Source organism: Poecilia formosa, unplaced genomic scaffold, assembly GCF_000485575.1.
Source record: "Poecilia formosa unplaced genomic scaffold, Poecilia_formosa-5.1.2 Scaffold160, whole genome shotgun sequence".
Lineage (NCBI taxonomy): Eukaryota > Metazoa > Chordata > Actinopteri > Cyprinodontiformes > Poeciliidae > Poecilia > Poecilia formosa.
This window is the reverse complement of record NW_006800099.1, coordinates 135,035-152,244: the sequence shown is the minus strand read 5'-3', so window position 1 is coordinate 152,244 and position 17,210 is coordinate 135,035. Positions and strand designations below refer to the sequence as shown.

At 39.9% G+C, this 17,210-nt stretch overlaps 1 protein-coding gene across 3 annotated transcripts in view; it reads left to right on the top strand.

The window, feature by feature from the left end:
• The window catches only part of efna2a (ephrin-A2a), a 117,197-nt gene that overhangs the window by 74,627 nt on the left and 25,360 nt on the right, over positions 1–17,210 (top strand). For 2 of the 3 annotated variants that reach the window (XM_016677687.1, XM_016677688.1), the window contains exon 2: positions 3,596–3,658. The exons of the other annotated variant lie outside the window; for it this stretch is intronic. In XM_016677687.1, coding sequence (XP_016533173.1) covers positions 3,596–3,658 — 63 coding nt within the window. The remainder of the gene's footprint in view (positions 1–3,595; positions 3,659–17,210) is intronic. 3 annotated transcript variants of the gene reach the window in all.

Sequence of the window (17,210 nt, the reverse complement as noted above, 5' to 3'; positions counted from 1 at the left end):
TGTGATGGGACGGTCCAGTCAAAGTCCAGACCTAAATCTGGTTGAGAATCTGAGGCTCTGCGTGAAATCAGACAAAACTTTTTTTTTCTTTTATAAAGACAAATGAACAGAAATGCTTGTATCTAGATCTGCAATGTTGAAAGAGGGTGATTTCCAAAGTTTTCTCTTAGGGGCCCGAATACAAATTCATGTTTTTGTTTGTGGTAATTAGCTCATTTAAGATAAAACAGAAAATGTTATGGTTTGCTGTGGCTTTAGTGTTTGAGTAGGAGCAAAGAGTGTATTCATAATCCAATGAAGTCCAAACCACTTGAGTTTGGTAAATGTTGTGCCTTGGTTTAATGAGAGATGACTGGTCTCTTTTTTTTTTTTCCAAGAGGAAGGAAAATGTTTCTAAATTGTGCGTATCATCAGACAAGAGACACGAGAATCTGTCATTATAAACTTTATGATAGAGGTTTTGCAAATTTCGTGGTACATTCGGATGTATTCTTTGCATCTGATTTATAAAGGATTCAACATTGTATTAATTTTTTTTTTTTACAAATAAACATTCAATGGAGGAATTTGATTAAAAACATACAAAATAAAGACAAGAAAAATAAGAAAACGCACTCAAACGTATTTAGAAGAACTTTGATTAGTTACCTTACGTGTTGCCATCTGAGTAAGGTCGGCTTATAATAGAAAAAACTCGAGAGAGAAAAACAGACTGACGTGCTGCATTACAGATGACAAACTGTATCCAAAATTAGTTTAATGTCACAGAAAGTCTGTCTTGTAGCTCCAAGACCAAAACCATGAATTCTAGGAACTAATATCTGAAACACATCACAATAATCTCAAGGAAGTATCAGTAATAATCTATTTTTAAATTGACTGCCGCTTTTTTGTCCAATCGACAAACGGCTGCGCCGGCTCTTCAAGCCAACACGGCATGAGGAGAGACGCACGGTTTGGATTGTTCGCACCAAAAACAAAAGGACGAGTTCTCAGCTTCTCTGAAGCGCGCGCGCAACCTTTTATTACATAAAACACCGAGCATGGAGGGAGAAGCTTTTTAACCTACAGCGGGGGGCTTTTTAATATTCTGCCCCACTTTGTGTCTGCCTTTTGTATTTGTATGGGTGCCGTTTGCAAAGACGAGAGAGGGGAGAAAAAAATATTTGACTCTGTAAGTGGTTTTCTGTCCGTTTGATAAATTTCTATTTGCTGCCCAGACAATGTTCTGTAATTTAAGACGCACACTTTATACCTCGGCACAACACAATAGGCGAAGAAGCTCCTTTTAAAAAACAAGTTGAATCCATTCAGCCAACAAGGCCTGTGTTCCAGCGGATTCACTTTGGGCTGGTGCAGTTTCCCTGATCGTCTTGTTGAGAGGTGAGTCTCATCGCAATTTCTTCAATTTGTTGCACTCAAATGTATTTAGTTATTTTTGCATGATTTACAGTTCAAAGACGTCATTGTTGAGAGCATGCTGCTTGTTATTCAAGCCCCTCTGAAGCAGCTTCTGGCACAAAGAATGGAATATTCAGTTTAGTGAAATGAACATGATGTTATAATATTGAGCCGCGCTGCCAACAACTTTTTTTTTTCTTCCTCTGACTTTGCTGCCAGTTTTGGCTCGTCGTTCCAGGCAACCGAGATGAGAGTGGAGATTTTAAAATTCTGTTCAGACAATAACTTAGAAATAAAGAACATTGGATTTCTGAAGCCATGATTTCTATAGTCGAAGTTGCCTAACCAGTTTTGTGCAAATTTGAGCAAAAATAATAAACTCGTCACTTTGAGAAGATATATAACAGATTTTTTTTCTTAGAGTGATTATTTGCATCCAGGCAGGTAGTAATTAGTTTTTGAAAATGCCATGAAAAAAATTCCCCCCAACAAATATTCGGTTCTTTATCTATCTGTAGTAAATGTTCACAAAGCACATTATGTCTGAAAGTAATGATTTAGCTGCACTTAACAAAAATAAATCAAACATGAGCTGGATGCAGTCCTGACATAGCAAAGCATGACACCACGACACTCCCACCTCCAAACTTTTCGATTCGAGGTTCTTTTTTCCTAGACTGCCATATTTGGTTTATGTTTCCACGCCCAAGTTATTCAGTTTTATACTTTATCTGCCTAGAGAATATTTCTGAAGTCCTGGTCGTACACACGGTCAGGCGAACCTTTGCCTGGCCTTCATGTTTTCGTGGTAAAGGTTTCGTGTGGTCTCAATGATGTGCCTGGTGAATTGAAGCTTTCTGTCAGCTGCCGGCCCCGTGGAGCGTCGAGCAGCAGACATGTTGTTTTAGACATCCGCAGAAATCTCAGACAAGAAAACCTGGCTTGTAAAATGTTTTCCACTGGCCACTATGGATTGCTTGGGATTTTACTCTGACTTCCCCTTCTTTTTTCATCACAAGAGGCACTTCGCGATTCGATTCAATTATGATTCAGAAGACCCTCACTGTGACTAAAAAAAAAAGAATAAAAAATATTATATGCAACACAGTGACCAACAACAACATCACCACCACAGGATGTTTGAGTTTATCCTTTCTTTATGTTCGGCATGTGACAAAGTATTTTCACTACTTTTCATAGTGAAAAGGCTGCAGGATGTGCTTCTTGCTCAGTTACAAACTGCGTTTCTGCAGTGTTTTCTCCATAAACTGTCCAGGTGCTGCAGTTTTGCTCATCCAAGTTCCTCCTTTAGCGTTCCTCACGGCAAGGTTCTAAATTAACATTAAAACGAAAAGTTTGACATTTTTCCGGTTGATTCAGAATCACAGACATCTGCATTTTTGTGCATTAATAAATGGATTTCTATACATAGTAGAAATTTAATCGGATACTAAGAAGTTTTATTGGTAAGATTAGATTTTTGATTGTGTAAAGTTATCTTTTTTATTGCTTTTATCTTCCTTTATGGTCAGTTTTACTCTAAATCTCAGGAAGTGATGCTAGCCAAGAGCAATTTGATCTTGTATCATGAGCAAAGTTTGAAAATGGCTCTTCCCCCACCGCTCCCCCAACCCCACTTGGATTGTAATTTTCGTTCCTTTTCTCTTTTTTTTTTGCGTCCTTTTCTTTTCTTCTGCCCGGGGCTTCTTACAGGGCCGAGCTGTGTAATAGAAATCCTAATGGTATCAAAAAGGCTCACACGATCATGCTAAGATCAATGTAACATGACAGGAGGCTTTTTGGCCTGGTATTTATAGACTCCCCCATTATGGCCTCTCGCTTTCTCTCACACGGATGATTCATTATGAGGAGAAAATCAAGTTACTCGGAGTGCAAGTGTGTGTTTGAGGCGTGTGTGTGTGTGTGTGTGTGTTCGAGAAAAGTGGAAAATATAGTCAGTGCGTTTTAATACCCCACCTAACCGTATTCAGCCTCCGCTCAGGTGTATGTGTGTGTTGGTGTGGTCATCTATTACCGTCTCCCATTCCCCACTTTGTGCTTCCTCCTTTCATTTTTTTTTTTTTTTTTACCAGTACTAAGTCCTGCATATACCTTCTCTAATGTGAAAGAAGAGAGAATCGGGTCCTTCAGAATTAAACACCTCACTTAAAGACACGCTTTGCTTCACACGTAGGTGCTGCTTCCAAGTGTCACCGAGGGAGAGCATTTTGGAAAGAGGGGGCTGCTGGGAGAACAAGTATGAAGGAGTCCAGTTGGCTAAGCTCTATTTATAAACTTCAGGGTTGCTGATTGGCTGCAGCGTGCCTGCCCTTGTTTCCATTGGCTAAAAACACATGAAAGACTCTTGCCTAGATTTTACTCTCCAGCTCACCGTCAGACATGCACCTTTCCTCTGCACCAGTTTAGGCATGCATGTGTTCTAATTAGCATGACGCCAGCCCCCTGAGTTGTGACTTACAGTACAGACTAACAATATATTTATCCACCTCCATCTCACTCGCTCTCTCTCTCACACACACACACACACACACACACACATACGCAAACACATGCACGCACACAAGCGGTAATGCGCTACAAGCTTGCTGAGAGGCATCCCCCTTTCCTACTTCCTCAACGCTCTTCCTTGAATCTCTCTTTCCCTTCATCGCTTCCCCGTCACAAACATACACGCTCCTCCCAATCTCCTTTTAAAAGAAAAGACTTTTAAGACTTGCAGACTCTTTTTGGGGAGGGGGTTAGCTTGGGGGGTTTTAGACGGTGTGTAGCTGTCAGTGTGCGTAAATGCACGCGTACGTGGAAAGTGTCGCGATTTTGCGCATCCCCGTGTGTGTGAGCACATCAAGATGGGGTAAAGGCTTTAGGGTTTAGACGGATGAGGGTGAGGAAGCAGAGGGAGATGAAGCGGTGTGTGTGTGTGTGTGTGTGTGATGTGGGTGCCTTTAACAGGCTGTGACGGTGGAGAAACAGCAGTGCTAGCACTGCTTAATTAATCAACATCAAAAGGCGTCATTAAAAATGAATGCGACCCGAAGCAACAGTTTGGCTAAAGTGAATTATTCAGGCACGGAGCGAACGACGCTGCCCAACATTCTATTAAGAACTAAAATCTTGATATTTTTCTTTTCTTTCTTTTCCGTGCCCCTGTTTGGTCTCTGTTTGCACGGTCAAAGTTTGCTGCTTGGGATCAATGTGCGCGTTGCCAGGGGAATATTAGGCAAAGCAACTCTCGGCCCACTTCACAGGCTCTCCTGTTTGAGCACAATGCTATTAGTCTCAGTGCTGACCACTGTTACGGGCCCTTAGTTCCAAATTAGGGCTCTATTCCTTTTTCCATTAATTGCATTCGAGGAAGTGGTTTTCGGTTAAATGAAAAAGTCGCTGAAGTCGCTGAGATCTTTAGCCTAAGTGAAAATCCATTCGCTTTTCCATTATTTAACTGTAATTTAAGTATCTGATCCAATCACGGGGAATTAAAGTCACGATAATCAACATTTTAATCATGCATTAAGCAATCGGCGCTGTCCATTGCGGGTTATCCGTCTTCTCTATTAGTTACTCAGATTAGTCCTTATATGTGATCAAATATTCATTATATTTTGCACAATCCAATTATTTTCAAGTCATGTTACCCAAGTAAGACCCAAGGAAACCAAAGCTTCTTTTCAGTAAAAAGTCAAAACTGCAAATCTGTTCGTACCCCACAAGCTTTCACGCCACAGTCAGAAACTTCAAGAATGCTGCGTGGTTGAGCAGCGAAGCGGTCTTTGATTGTGTTACGAAAGGGGAAAGATTGACATTGTTTTCAACATTTTTTCATACAAATAAAAATCAGAAAAGTGCCGTGTGCCTTTGACCAACTCCATGACTCTGATAACCCTTAACGGTGCAAACGAGTTTCAGCTGTGCAAATACAGCTGGTGTGTTAAGGGATCAGAGGTTCGCAAGAAAATCTTATTGTCAGGGAGAAATTTCTGGGGAAGTTTAAAGTAGTTTTTAGATAATAAAAACAAGATTGCAAAACTGCAAACTTAGCAAGTCATGGTTGCTCACTTAAACCGAGGCGTCGAGGAAGAACAGCCTCATTCTGAGCTGAGAGGCTTATTGATAACTTTGGAGGAGCAGCAGATAACTACAGCTTAGGTGGGAGAGACGATTAATTGCACAACTGTTAGGTGTTCACACCTGATTAGTTTAAAAGTGTGAAAAGACAAAAAGAAAAAAAAGAAAAAAAAAACATATCCACGCCCTGTTCCAGAAAACCTTTGCAAAGCCGTGTATGTGGTAAACCTACATTTCCAGCTCTAGCTGTTCATGCAGTGACAATCACACAGAAACGGCAAACTCATCCGGTGGGAGACGGCCTGATGAATTCCACGCTGCGGATCTTTTATGCCGGTCTGTGTTGATGCAGGATTGAAGTGAAGTGGGGCACCTGGAAGATAGGATGCAAAGATATAAGAGGATCTGCAACATGTCATCCAAGCCAGCAGGAGTTTTGTCTGCATTTCTTTCATTTTGTAGCTTTTTCCATCAAAATGTTAACAACTTTTTTAACTTCCTAGAAAATTAAGCTATGTTCCATTTGATTCTAGCTTAATGCCATAAACTGTTTCGTCCTTCATCTTCTTGAGTCATCAACGAGATGTCCTTCAGAGAGACGCAACTCTGAAGGACATCACTGTAGGTACTGCGCATGAAGAGTTGTTGTTCAGCTTCATACATGCATTATTTTATTTTATAACTCAACAGTGTTGGGATAATTTAGCACCATAACTCACTTTTATTTATTTATTTTTTTCAAACTGTAATGATCTGCTCGTAAATTCTCTCCTTTCAAACATTAAACACAAACACCCAGCTACCTGATTAGGTAATGGCATGCTCAAGGGCAATCGCTTTTGGGAGTATTTGTCAAATAAAAAAAAAAGTATGGCCCAATAGTCTGGGTCTGGGCCTACTGGGTCCACGTGGATGTGAATGCATGCATGTGTGTCTGTGTGTGTGTGTACCAGGTTTTTATATCCTTATGGGAACCTATTTCTGTCTATGTGGGGTTATGGGGACCATTACTCCTTGTGGGGACATTTTCTTGGTCCCCATGAGGGAAATTATTGTTTTTGGGTTAGTGTTTAGGTCTGTGATGGGTAGGATTAGGGTTCGGGCTAGGCTCTAGAAATTAATGGAAGTCAATGTGAAGTCCCCACAAGTGATGAAAACACGACTGTGTGTGTGCGTGTATATTCTGTAACGTTTTACTCAGCGGTCGACAATATGAGTTCACCTTCTCCCCAGAGTGACAAAATGGAAAACCATGCTGGGTAGATGTGTGTGTGTGTGTGTTCGTACACTACCCACATCTACGTTCAGGCAGCTGGAAGTGTACGTGCGCAGTGAAAAGGAAAGGCTAGAGGCTGGAGTGTCTTTCTTTCTTTTTCTCCCTTAGCGAGTGCCTATTTCTAGATCGGTTGGAGGGTCAAGGTTTGGCCACCGATGGAGAAAAGCTTTGCTCCCATTTAAAAGGGAAAAAAAAAGCCCCCGCTCTCTCTCTCTCTTCACAAAGAAAAGAAGTTTGAACACGAATCATCCTTTTAAAGACTTAACCCTCACTCTGCTGCAGATCTCCTTACACTGATCCTTTTCAAAAAAACCGGTGAGGTGACTGCCAAGTCTAACTGGTAAAATGGCGGCTAAAATGTGTCTTGGATCTGCAGTTGATGTCACTTTTAACCTGCATAGCCATTCACAGAAAAGTGATCCTTGTGGCAAGAAAACGAAGCTTGATATCATGCAGTAACAAAGACACAACGCTGTAAAGACATGTCAATTGGACAGCTTTAAACGGGTTTACAAAACAGTTTTACCTTGAAGGTGAAACTCACATATGGACAGAGGACAAGGATCCAAAGCACACCACAGAACCTGCCTCAGAAATGCAGAAACAAAAACAAATAAAATGAGGTTTTTAACCTGGCCTATTTAAAGTCTGTTCTTAAATCTGACTGAGATGACTTTGCAATACCCCAAACAGTCTGTTCATGCTCGAAACCCCTACACCGGGGTGGAAGACGAGAACTTTTTTTTTTTTGAACTACCAGCACATTTTAAAAATAAAACACGCGGAAACTTTCAGCTGTCACAGCTGCTGCTCGGTTTATTGCGCAAGCGCCCGAATCAGGCAGAGACAAATGTGCAAATCGAACCGTTTTAACTTATGAGCATGCGGACCTTGGACAATGCTGATTCGAAACCCGAAAAAGGACAGGAAGCCATTCGCCCCACGTATTTAATATTCACCATCGGCGTTCATCAACTCAAGGTCGGCGGAAAAGGGTTTGGAAATTACTGCTGCGAGAACGCTGAATAAATCACAAACTAAGCAAAAGTTGAATGACAGCTACCACCAACTTCCCAAACCCGGCGCCACGTGCAGAGTGCAGCCTAATTGCCGTCGTTACACAAGCTGGCATCACCTGGCGGATATTTAAAACACGAATAAGTGTGGGTGGCATAAAATTGCCAGAAAAGTCCTGGAAATTACTAATGCAGCCCCCCAAGGTGGTAAAATAGGCTGCTCTGTTTGGAGGGCTTTCATTAGGATGGATTTCCTGGCATTAGTCAGTTGCTTTATTTAGGGGGAGGGGAGTGCAACTAAGGTGATAGTTGCTATTTCATAGCAGAAATGGGTGATTATAATATAATGATGAATTTTAATGGCGTATTCAGCCGCAGCCTCCTCTCTGACTTAGCTCGGCTCCCGGCAAATAAGATCGAGGGCCTATTTGATGGCGTAAATTCATAACGCGGTGAGGCATTTGCATTGACGCTTCTGTGATGGATGGACTCCAGACAGCTGTATGAAAAATATAACTGCGGGACATCTTTTCACAATTTGTCCCCTCATACTTTTAGCTTTGCTCCGCGAGGGGTTGGCGGGGAAGAAAGCCCTCTGCACACAACGGTGACTTTTGAGATGGATGAAAGACTTCTACCATCACAACCACAGTTGCTCCGGGCTCAGTGGAAATTATAACCAAGGTTGAATAATGTTTATGGATTTTTTTTTTTGTGTGTGTGTGTGTGTAAATTGGAGGTGCGCCTGCGTGTGTCTGCATGTGTGTACGGTGAGCAGAGGCTATCTGTGACTTCTTGAAAGGGAAATATATTTATATATATAAATATAAAAATGAGACTGAAGCATAGAGAGTCGGAGTGAGAGTTGTTTTGGTCATGGTGCTTGAACACTCTGATTAATGCTCATAAACACCACAGCAGATGGGAAGAGAGAGAACGAAAAGGCCGAGAAGGAAATTTGGGTAGAGGAGCACAATGAAAACAGATCATGAGAGGAAGAGAGAAGCTGGGAGGATGGGCGAATAGAGGCAGGAGGTGGAAAGGGACACGGTTACACCGAACACATGAAGCCAGCTGATGACAGAAAGAAAAAAATAAATAAATAAAAAGCAAGACATTGAGTTCTTGGTTGTTGGGCTGGATCAGATTGGGCTAACCTTTAGACCTTGTAGTTATGAAGAAATATGAGGAAAAAAACCCACAGACGGAGACCTGAGTCTGCAGCTTTGAATCGAGCAGCACTTGAGTCGCCAAAATAGAGACTTCAGGTCGGACTCGAGCTCACGCGTCGACGAGTCGAGAGTCAAATTCGGGGATTTAAGTCTCATGAACAATCTTTATGTGGCGTAATCGTCGGAGAGAGTAAGCTGGTAAGTGTCGGTCATTTGATTAAGCGGCTGGTGGCTAAGTCCAGTTCTCTTTCCTGAATGTGTTAGACGTTTCTCTGCTTTCAACAAAAGTGATTCAAATGGATCTAGGATCTGTAGAAGTCGGCTGATTAACCGTTGGGTCGATTCATGCGGATTTGTCCACCCGTGTCAGAAATGCCTAGTTGTCATGGTAACATTCACACACTTCAGATATTCTGGTTTGGCCGTGTTCAGTTTTAATGCTTAAAAAATACCAAATGCTTCTGATGTTGTATACTTAGAGCATGAAATTGAGGCCTTCTTAAAAAAAAAAATAAAAAATCTGTACCCAGCATCTCAGCCGACAGTTTGTTTTTTGTTTTTTTTTTCCTGCAGACGTCTGCCTTACTCGAGCCTTCCTCCTGGGGTTTAACTCAGGTGGTGCTCTTCTCCTCTTCATCAGTCTGCAAACTTGCTGTTAAAAACCCGCTGCCACGTTTGCACTGATGGAAACACATACTTCATCTCTGTGTGCCACAGTTTTTCCCCAATATGTTTTTGCTTTTGCTTCCTCACCTGGTTTATCCTTCTTCTATACTTTCACACACTTGCTCCTTTTGTTTCTGGGTTAGCCTGTACTGGTTTCTGTGTTTTGTTTAGGTTTATTTCTTCTCTTTCACGCATTAAATCATATTTTGATAGATTCAGTCATTTTATTTGTGAACAATCTAGCAATAGAAATGACTGTAGGTTTTTTATTGTATTAAAATGTGAATTATTGAAATAAAAGGAACTGGACATCATGGTGGACTAACTGTTTACACTCGTAAATTACACTCACAGCAGTAACTCTACTATGAGACGTCGCTGTAAAAAAAAAAAAAAATAAAAAATAAAGATTTCCAAACAATATTGTCACTGTTTTGTATTCTCCAGATATGTGTGGTTTCTTTGGAAACTGTATTAAATAAGTTGGAGTTGTTTAACTTGCCTCTAATATCTAATTCTTATGGTGTTAAGCTCCTGTCATTACAAAGACACTTTCTGTTCTCCAAAATGAAAAGCTCTCCCTGTTCTATTTATTCAGAAATTCAATATTCCTCATTTTCTCACTCTATCATCTCGCCCTCCTTGTTGTTTAACCCTTGTGTGTGTGAGGACTGAGGGAAAACCTAGAGGACTATGGAAAACAATACAAGTTTTACGTGTGTGGGGTCGGTTGGACCCCATTTCTGCATACAAGGGTTAAATTTAGCCACTTTTAAATGCAGATTTAGATCATGGTTTTCTAATCATCTTACAGTTCCTTCACTTCAAGTAAAGAGAAGAAAATAATCCAAACCACGTTCATTACTGGCGAAGGGGTTGATCATTTGAGCGCAGAGTTTAGCAGGTTTTTACTGCATCAGTACACAAACACCAACAGTTCTTCAAAATAAAAACAAATTCAGGAATTTTCTGCCTTTTACCTATTTCTGCTTATTTTCTTTTGACATGAATGCATATTTTGTTTCTACTTATGACATCATTAGAGTTTTCACACCTGACTTGGACTCGTTCCCGAAAGTCTTTGCTATTGACAAAGGTTCAGGAGTTTACTTGAACTTTGACCCTTAAAGATTTCAGCCTTGACTCTGATTAGCCCTTGAAATGCTTGAGACTTGACTGGAGTTTTCCCCTTAAAACTTGAAACTGATTCTCCATTCGAAGGCTTGAGACGTGAGATTGGATCAGGTATGACCCTGAGCTTTGAGTTGGCCCCTGGCAAAAATAACTTGTACTTGCATAACGTCACCGTAACGCCACCATCCTCAGTTTGTTTACATTTATAGTTAAAGTAGAATACTTGCAGAAAATAGGTTAATTAGACATTTAAATCCTATTACGATCTGGTTAAGTTAATCTACTAATGCAGCTTACTTAGGCGATTTAATGCGAGTCTTGATTAAATCTTCCTACTTTGAGACACTTCCTCACCATCATAATCTCTGTCTTCATTGCAGCTCCCCTCGTCATTTTCAGAGCAACGTTTCCGATCTGTCATTGTGCAAAAACCCGTCGCAACAAACTCCAAAAGGTTGTTTTTTTTTATTTTATTTTTTTTTTGCTTCACATAAACAACTGTAGATTTTCCCCTCTAAAAATACAATGTGACAAAAGCACTTTGGAGGATTTTCAAGAGCAAGTCAAGTCCGATGTGATGAATTGCAAATGAAAACTAATGTGCCACGTTGGGGACCTTGAGCAGACTTTTAAAACAGATCGACACCCTCTGTTTTACGGTGATGCGTCACGAGTGAGTCATACGTTAAAACTTAGCGAAGGATTGCAACTCGCGAGTTCTCAGCTCGGTTTATCGCGAGGGGCACAACTCGTGCCCGAGGTGGAACTTTACAAAGCGGATGTAAAGTTTCCTGTTAAGCTCACAGCTTAGACAGAAGCCAGATTCGCGTGGTTGCCAAGGCGAGCGTTTGTTTTCAAATGAGTTGTTATCTTGAAAGTAGCAAAGGTGACATCACCTGCACGGACCCAAAGAGTTCAAAAAGTTTCCCCATTCAAAGGATGCCGTGTGCTGTGGCTTTCGTCGAGCCGACTCCCACCAGGTCCTGACAAAAGGAAGGCATTTGATGTCCACACACTGAAACCGGTTACATTTCACACTTAAAAAAAAAAAAATCTACTTTTCTGTGGAAGTCACTTCTTCATTCCACAGTCAGCAATGAGCTCAGAGTATAAAGTTTAATGTGACTCGCTCTGTTTTAATGTCAGCTTAAGCAAACATTGTTTCTTAAATTCATTATTAAGGTCATGTTTTGGTTTTGGCTTCACCCTGTCAACGTTTTAATCATCCGTGTATGCATGTGTGTGTGAGCAACCTTAAAAATATACCATACTTAAGAAAAACTCTAAATCAGAAATGTATAACATGATCTTACTGCTTGTATTTAAAAAGTAAGAATATCCTCAACTGATGCTAAAATAACACAGAAATTATTACTGCAATATTAGCATTATCTACTACGGCATTTAATTTTCTTCATTTTGGCTCCGATACACAGACTTAAGCAATCTCAAATTAAGCATCAGGTTTCACATGCTTCTTGGGTTCTGCTCTTTAAAAATTAACGCAGGTTTAATAAAGTGATAGCAGAAGGTTAATTAGTTGCTACTATCTTCTCAGATAGTGAGCCTGGAGTTTGTTCCTTAGTAGATTTGCCACTTGCTGTTTGCCAGCTATAGTTGCAAAATGACGTTACCCTAGAAAGAGACTTTCTTCTTCTTCTTACCAGGGACTGAGAAAACAGACACTTTCAAAGGGAGCCGGTTTGCTGAGTCATTGAGACCAGTTGGCCAAACTGTTGTGTTAAAACTCAAACCGAAGGCACCACATATAGCCAATATTTTTTTTTATTTTGCTGAATCCATAAGCACCATTCCCAATTTAGCTCTTACGCACCGTCAGTCTCAATATGATCAGGTAGGATTAGAAAAAACTAACTCTGGTAGTGATCAGATTGGAGGTCACAAAAACACATACTGTAACTAAACTGAGCAAAAAAAGAGTTTTAGTTTTTTGTGTTTTTTTTTTTTTGTTGGAGGATCTTCACGGTTGGACGCAGAGGAGGTTACGATAAACTCGATGTTTGGAGCAAGACTTATTCCCACCACTTGGTTATATTCAACGACCGATGGCGTTTTAAGAAAGCCTTAAACGCTGTTTTGTGGATTCAGCAGAAAATGTTGACGGAAAGCGACTCTCTGCCCTATTAACTCTGTGACTGGTGATGGCAAGCTAAAGAATGGCACTTTGGTTGTTAAAAGAAATGCGGAAGAGAGAAGTCTGGAACAAGCGTACGCCTGATCTTTACTTTTGAGACAAACTGAAATACAGTTTATTACACCATAATAAAGTAATCCACTTTGCAAAATGTAGGTCACCATCATACGCCTTTCCCTTCGAAGAACGTAGCTTCGCTTAATTCACAGCGCACATCATGTTATTCAGTTTCAAGTGCTTTATAATCAGAAATATACAAAATCAATGAGGGTTGCTTTAAAAGTGTGTATTACACTGCTGATTTTGTAGCATTTCATTATTATTTTTTTTTTTCCTTTTTCTTTTTCACAAGGACTTAATGAGGCAGCAAAGGGTCCTGTGTGCGCAAACGGTTTGAGGATAGTTCCACAAAGAGCATATGCAAAAGTGTGCATAATCTTAATGAAATGAAATCCAGGCAGGGAAAATATAATTTTTTGTGTGGGGGGGGGGAATGAGGAGGTTTAGAGCGTGGAAAAAGAAGAAACATTTCAAAGAGAGCGGAGAGCAGACGGGTGGGGGTTGGAATTTTGAGAGATCAGTAGCAGTTAAGACGATGAGAAAAGAGGGTTTGGGCACAGTGGGATTACTCCAAGATGTGGTGAGTGGGAGACAGGAATACAGAAAGACAGCGAGAGAAGAGACATGTTGACAGCATCAACTCTTTTATATTTTCTGTGAAAAATGAAGAGGCAAGAGACGTCCTACTGTTTGATTTGCAGCAAATTGAGGTTATATCCACTATATTAAATAAACCGGGGGTACTTATTAAATCTTTTCTCTTCTTCCGTAATAAAAACACATATTATAAAACGCCAAAGAATGAATTATGCTGCAAAATAACTTTTGTGTTCCTTTTGCCCTCTTTCCCCCCACCCCCCACACACACACATGCATGCAGCACCACAAACCTGGAAATTGAAGATAGTCATGGGAAGTTTAGTCAATAGATTCTTTCATTCCAAGAGTTTACACAACAGTGGCTGTCGCAGCAATGACCCAGCAAATTTTACCCAAGGTCAGACCATGGCTTGTTTAAAAAAACTAAATAAATAAAAGCGACGAAGAGTTGCAGTCAAAATTTTTGGTCCAAAATGAACGTGGCAGACTGCACAGCTCAGGTAAAGTAAAGCTGAATCTGACAGTCTGACGATATTTTATCAATAAAATATAATTTCCTTCCAAAAGTATCCCTTGAACATTTTTCACATGTTGTCTTGTTGAACCCACATACCCTGATGATTATGAAAAGATGGACAAACAAAACATACAGAATTATTACGAAGCTGAGGGGGGGAAAAAACAAACAAATGTGCGTTTGTGTTTGCCCCCTTTATATCTGTCGCCCCTAAATAAAATCTTGTGCAAAAAACAGCTGCGTCGAACAGTAAACTACAAGACAACGTCCCCAGATGAAAATAGCAAAAGTTATCAAAATACTTGCGACTAAGTTAGAAGTGAAACTTCCAGCAGGACAACAACCACCAACATGCAGCCGGAGCTGCGACGGCGTTGTTTGGATCAAAGTATTTCCATTCGTTAGAAACACCCAGACAAGACTCAGATCTAAATCCAATGGAGAATCCCTGGCAAGATTTGAAAACTGCTGCTCTTCAGACATTCAATCTGACTAAGCTTGACTGTTTTTCTCCCAACTCTAAAGAAAGGGGAAATTTACATTCTCTGAAAGTGCAAAGCTGACAGAGCCTCAAAAGACTTGGGGCCCGGAAGGGTGAATAATACTTTTTTTTTTAAGTCGTGAAAAGATTCGAAAACCATGTACCATTATTTTTTTTCCACTACGCAATTATGCATCACTTTGTGTTGGTCTGGAATAAGAGATCCTGACAAAACAAATTGACGTGTCAAAACGTGAAAAAAGTTTAAAAGGACGCTATATGTGACGCCAAAGTGGAGATGTTTGACTATCATGAAGAGCCCCGGTTTCTTGAAACTTACCGCATCGTATCGGCACAAAAGGCGCACTGCAGCTGTTAAGCGCTGCATTGGAGGGCTGATTATCTGACATTGTCTTTCAGCAGCAGGATCTAAGACCCTGGCAGACACAGAGTTCACCATGAACTCCTCTATATATATATATTAAAGTTTTTCAGAGTGGAATTTTGAAGCCACCCGTTTGACAGCTGAAGCTTGACTGAAATTGGGTCATGCATCAGGACAGTGATCCCAGGCACAGCAGGAAATCAATGGGAGGAAAGACGGATAGATATATACTTTATCGATCCCATGAGGGAAGTTGTTTTCACCACAGCGGCTGGCAATAAAATAACCATCCATAAGGTAAAAGACAAAAATAACATTCACACGAGAGTCAAAAACCAAAGATATCAAGATTAGCAAAAAAAAAGGGGACTTAAAAGTCTTTTAAATATGGATACAACAGATTTAGATTTTTATAGCTAATGTGTAGAGATGTTAACTGAAATGTGTGTCAACCTTTTTTTATATAATTTACAGTTCTAAAGGTTTTTTTTTTGTAGCATAAAGGCAACCAAGTTACAGTAAAGAACAGTGAAAATGCAGCAGAAGAACCTTTAGGACATATGTGTCAAAGTCCTCCCAATTTCCTGTGGTTGTGAAAATTCATGTAAAACATCAACAGATTCCCACTTTTTTTTTTCACTAATGCATAACTGCAACTTTTCCATAAAAATGGTCAAAAAACATTGGGTTTAACTGACCACTAACTCCCTCCTGTAGGTGGCAGTATTTTGTACTTTTACAGCGTCGCTGCCTCAGCCTTACTTGGTGTCAAGTTATTAGTTAGTCCGTGATCAATGTCACGATGAACAAAGTCACAATTCATACATAAATGTAAACATTGTAAAATTCCTTGAAAATATTTCCAAATTATCTCCACAAAATTTGTGATTTTATTGCCCAAAAATAATCTCAAAGTCCTAGTGGGACTGAACAATGTGAAAAGATGTTTAATTTTAAGAGCTACTTAAAATGCAGAGACAGCTATTTGCTGATATTTTAATAGCCTGTTAATGGGTTTTATCAACATATTCTGGCAACACCGGCCCTTCAAGAATATCCAGGATCTTGTTTTTCCCCACAACGAAAATGACTTTGACACCCTTACTTTAGGGAGCTCAACTTAAACAGTTAACATGACATTAACCCGTAGATCCAGCTTTGTTTTTACTAAATATTGCAGCTATTCAGGCGTCTTAAATGATTTTACCAAAGTAAATGTTAAACTTTTTTTTTCTTATATCCTGCAACATAAACCCCTGATCTGAAACTAAACTTAAATACTTGATTTTCTTGAGGGACTCAATCCGGGGAGGCAGATGTTCATCTCAGAAACGTCAGACTCCTTCCAGAGCGAACGATTCTTACTGTGAAGAAAGCAGGTGATTCTCCAGAGATTCCCTGACAATAAAAGTGTCTGTTCTGGTCCGCTCCTCAATGTGTATTACGTGCCACCAGAATCTGTCCCCGGGTTTTCTTTTTATTTCATATTTAAAAAGAAAACCCAACACCATGTGTTGTCTTGTGTGTGTTTTCCTCGTGTGTTTCTATGTAAGGACACATCTAATAAGGAGAATCACCTCCTTCTGGCTTCTGATGTGGAAGCAGCTGCAGACCGCTGTTTGTGCATAAAACAAACCAACAAGCCTCTTTGATTATTCAGCTAGCTACTCAACTAGTCCTCCAGCTTACGGTCAGTAATGTTTGTGTGCCTTTCAAACTGAGGTTTTGTGGTGAAATAATGATGTTGCAGCTTATGTCGCGCCTATACATTGGAGCCATTATCTAGCAATGCAAAACACAAGACAAGATACAGAAATGCTTTCTAAACAGGCATGGAAATATGTTTTAATCAGTCACTAAAACTAAATTAATTGATGTTTCAAAGCAACATTTGTGTAATATTAAATGAGTTTCCATTAGAAACGTGTTACTCCCCTTAATCTGTTCCCATGTTTTATGAACATCTTCTTTCACATGAATAGGTTATTTTGTAATGTTGTATAAAAGTAAGCTAAATTCCTGTTTAGTATTATTTTAGTACATTTTTAAAAAAGTAGCAAAGAATGTTCTGAGAGTAAAGAACAAGTCCAGTGATTGTCCAGTAAAAATGTAAGTTGCTTTCCATTAGTATGTGCATTCATATTCAACAAATACTGAATAAATTACAATATGTGTTCCAATAAGGCTTGTGTGCCAGATTAAAAGTACATTTTAAAAGTGAATGGTCTGAATTTATACAGCACTTTTCTCAATGCGCTTTACGC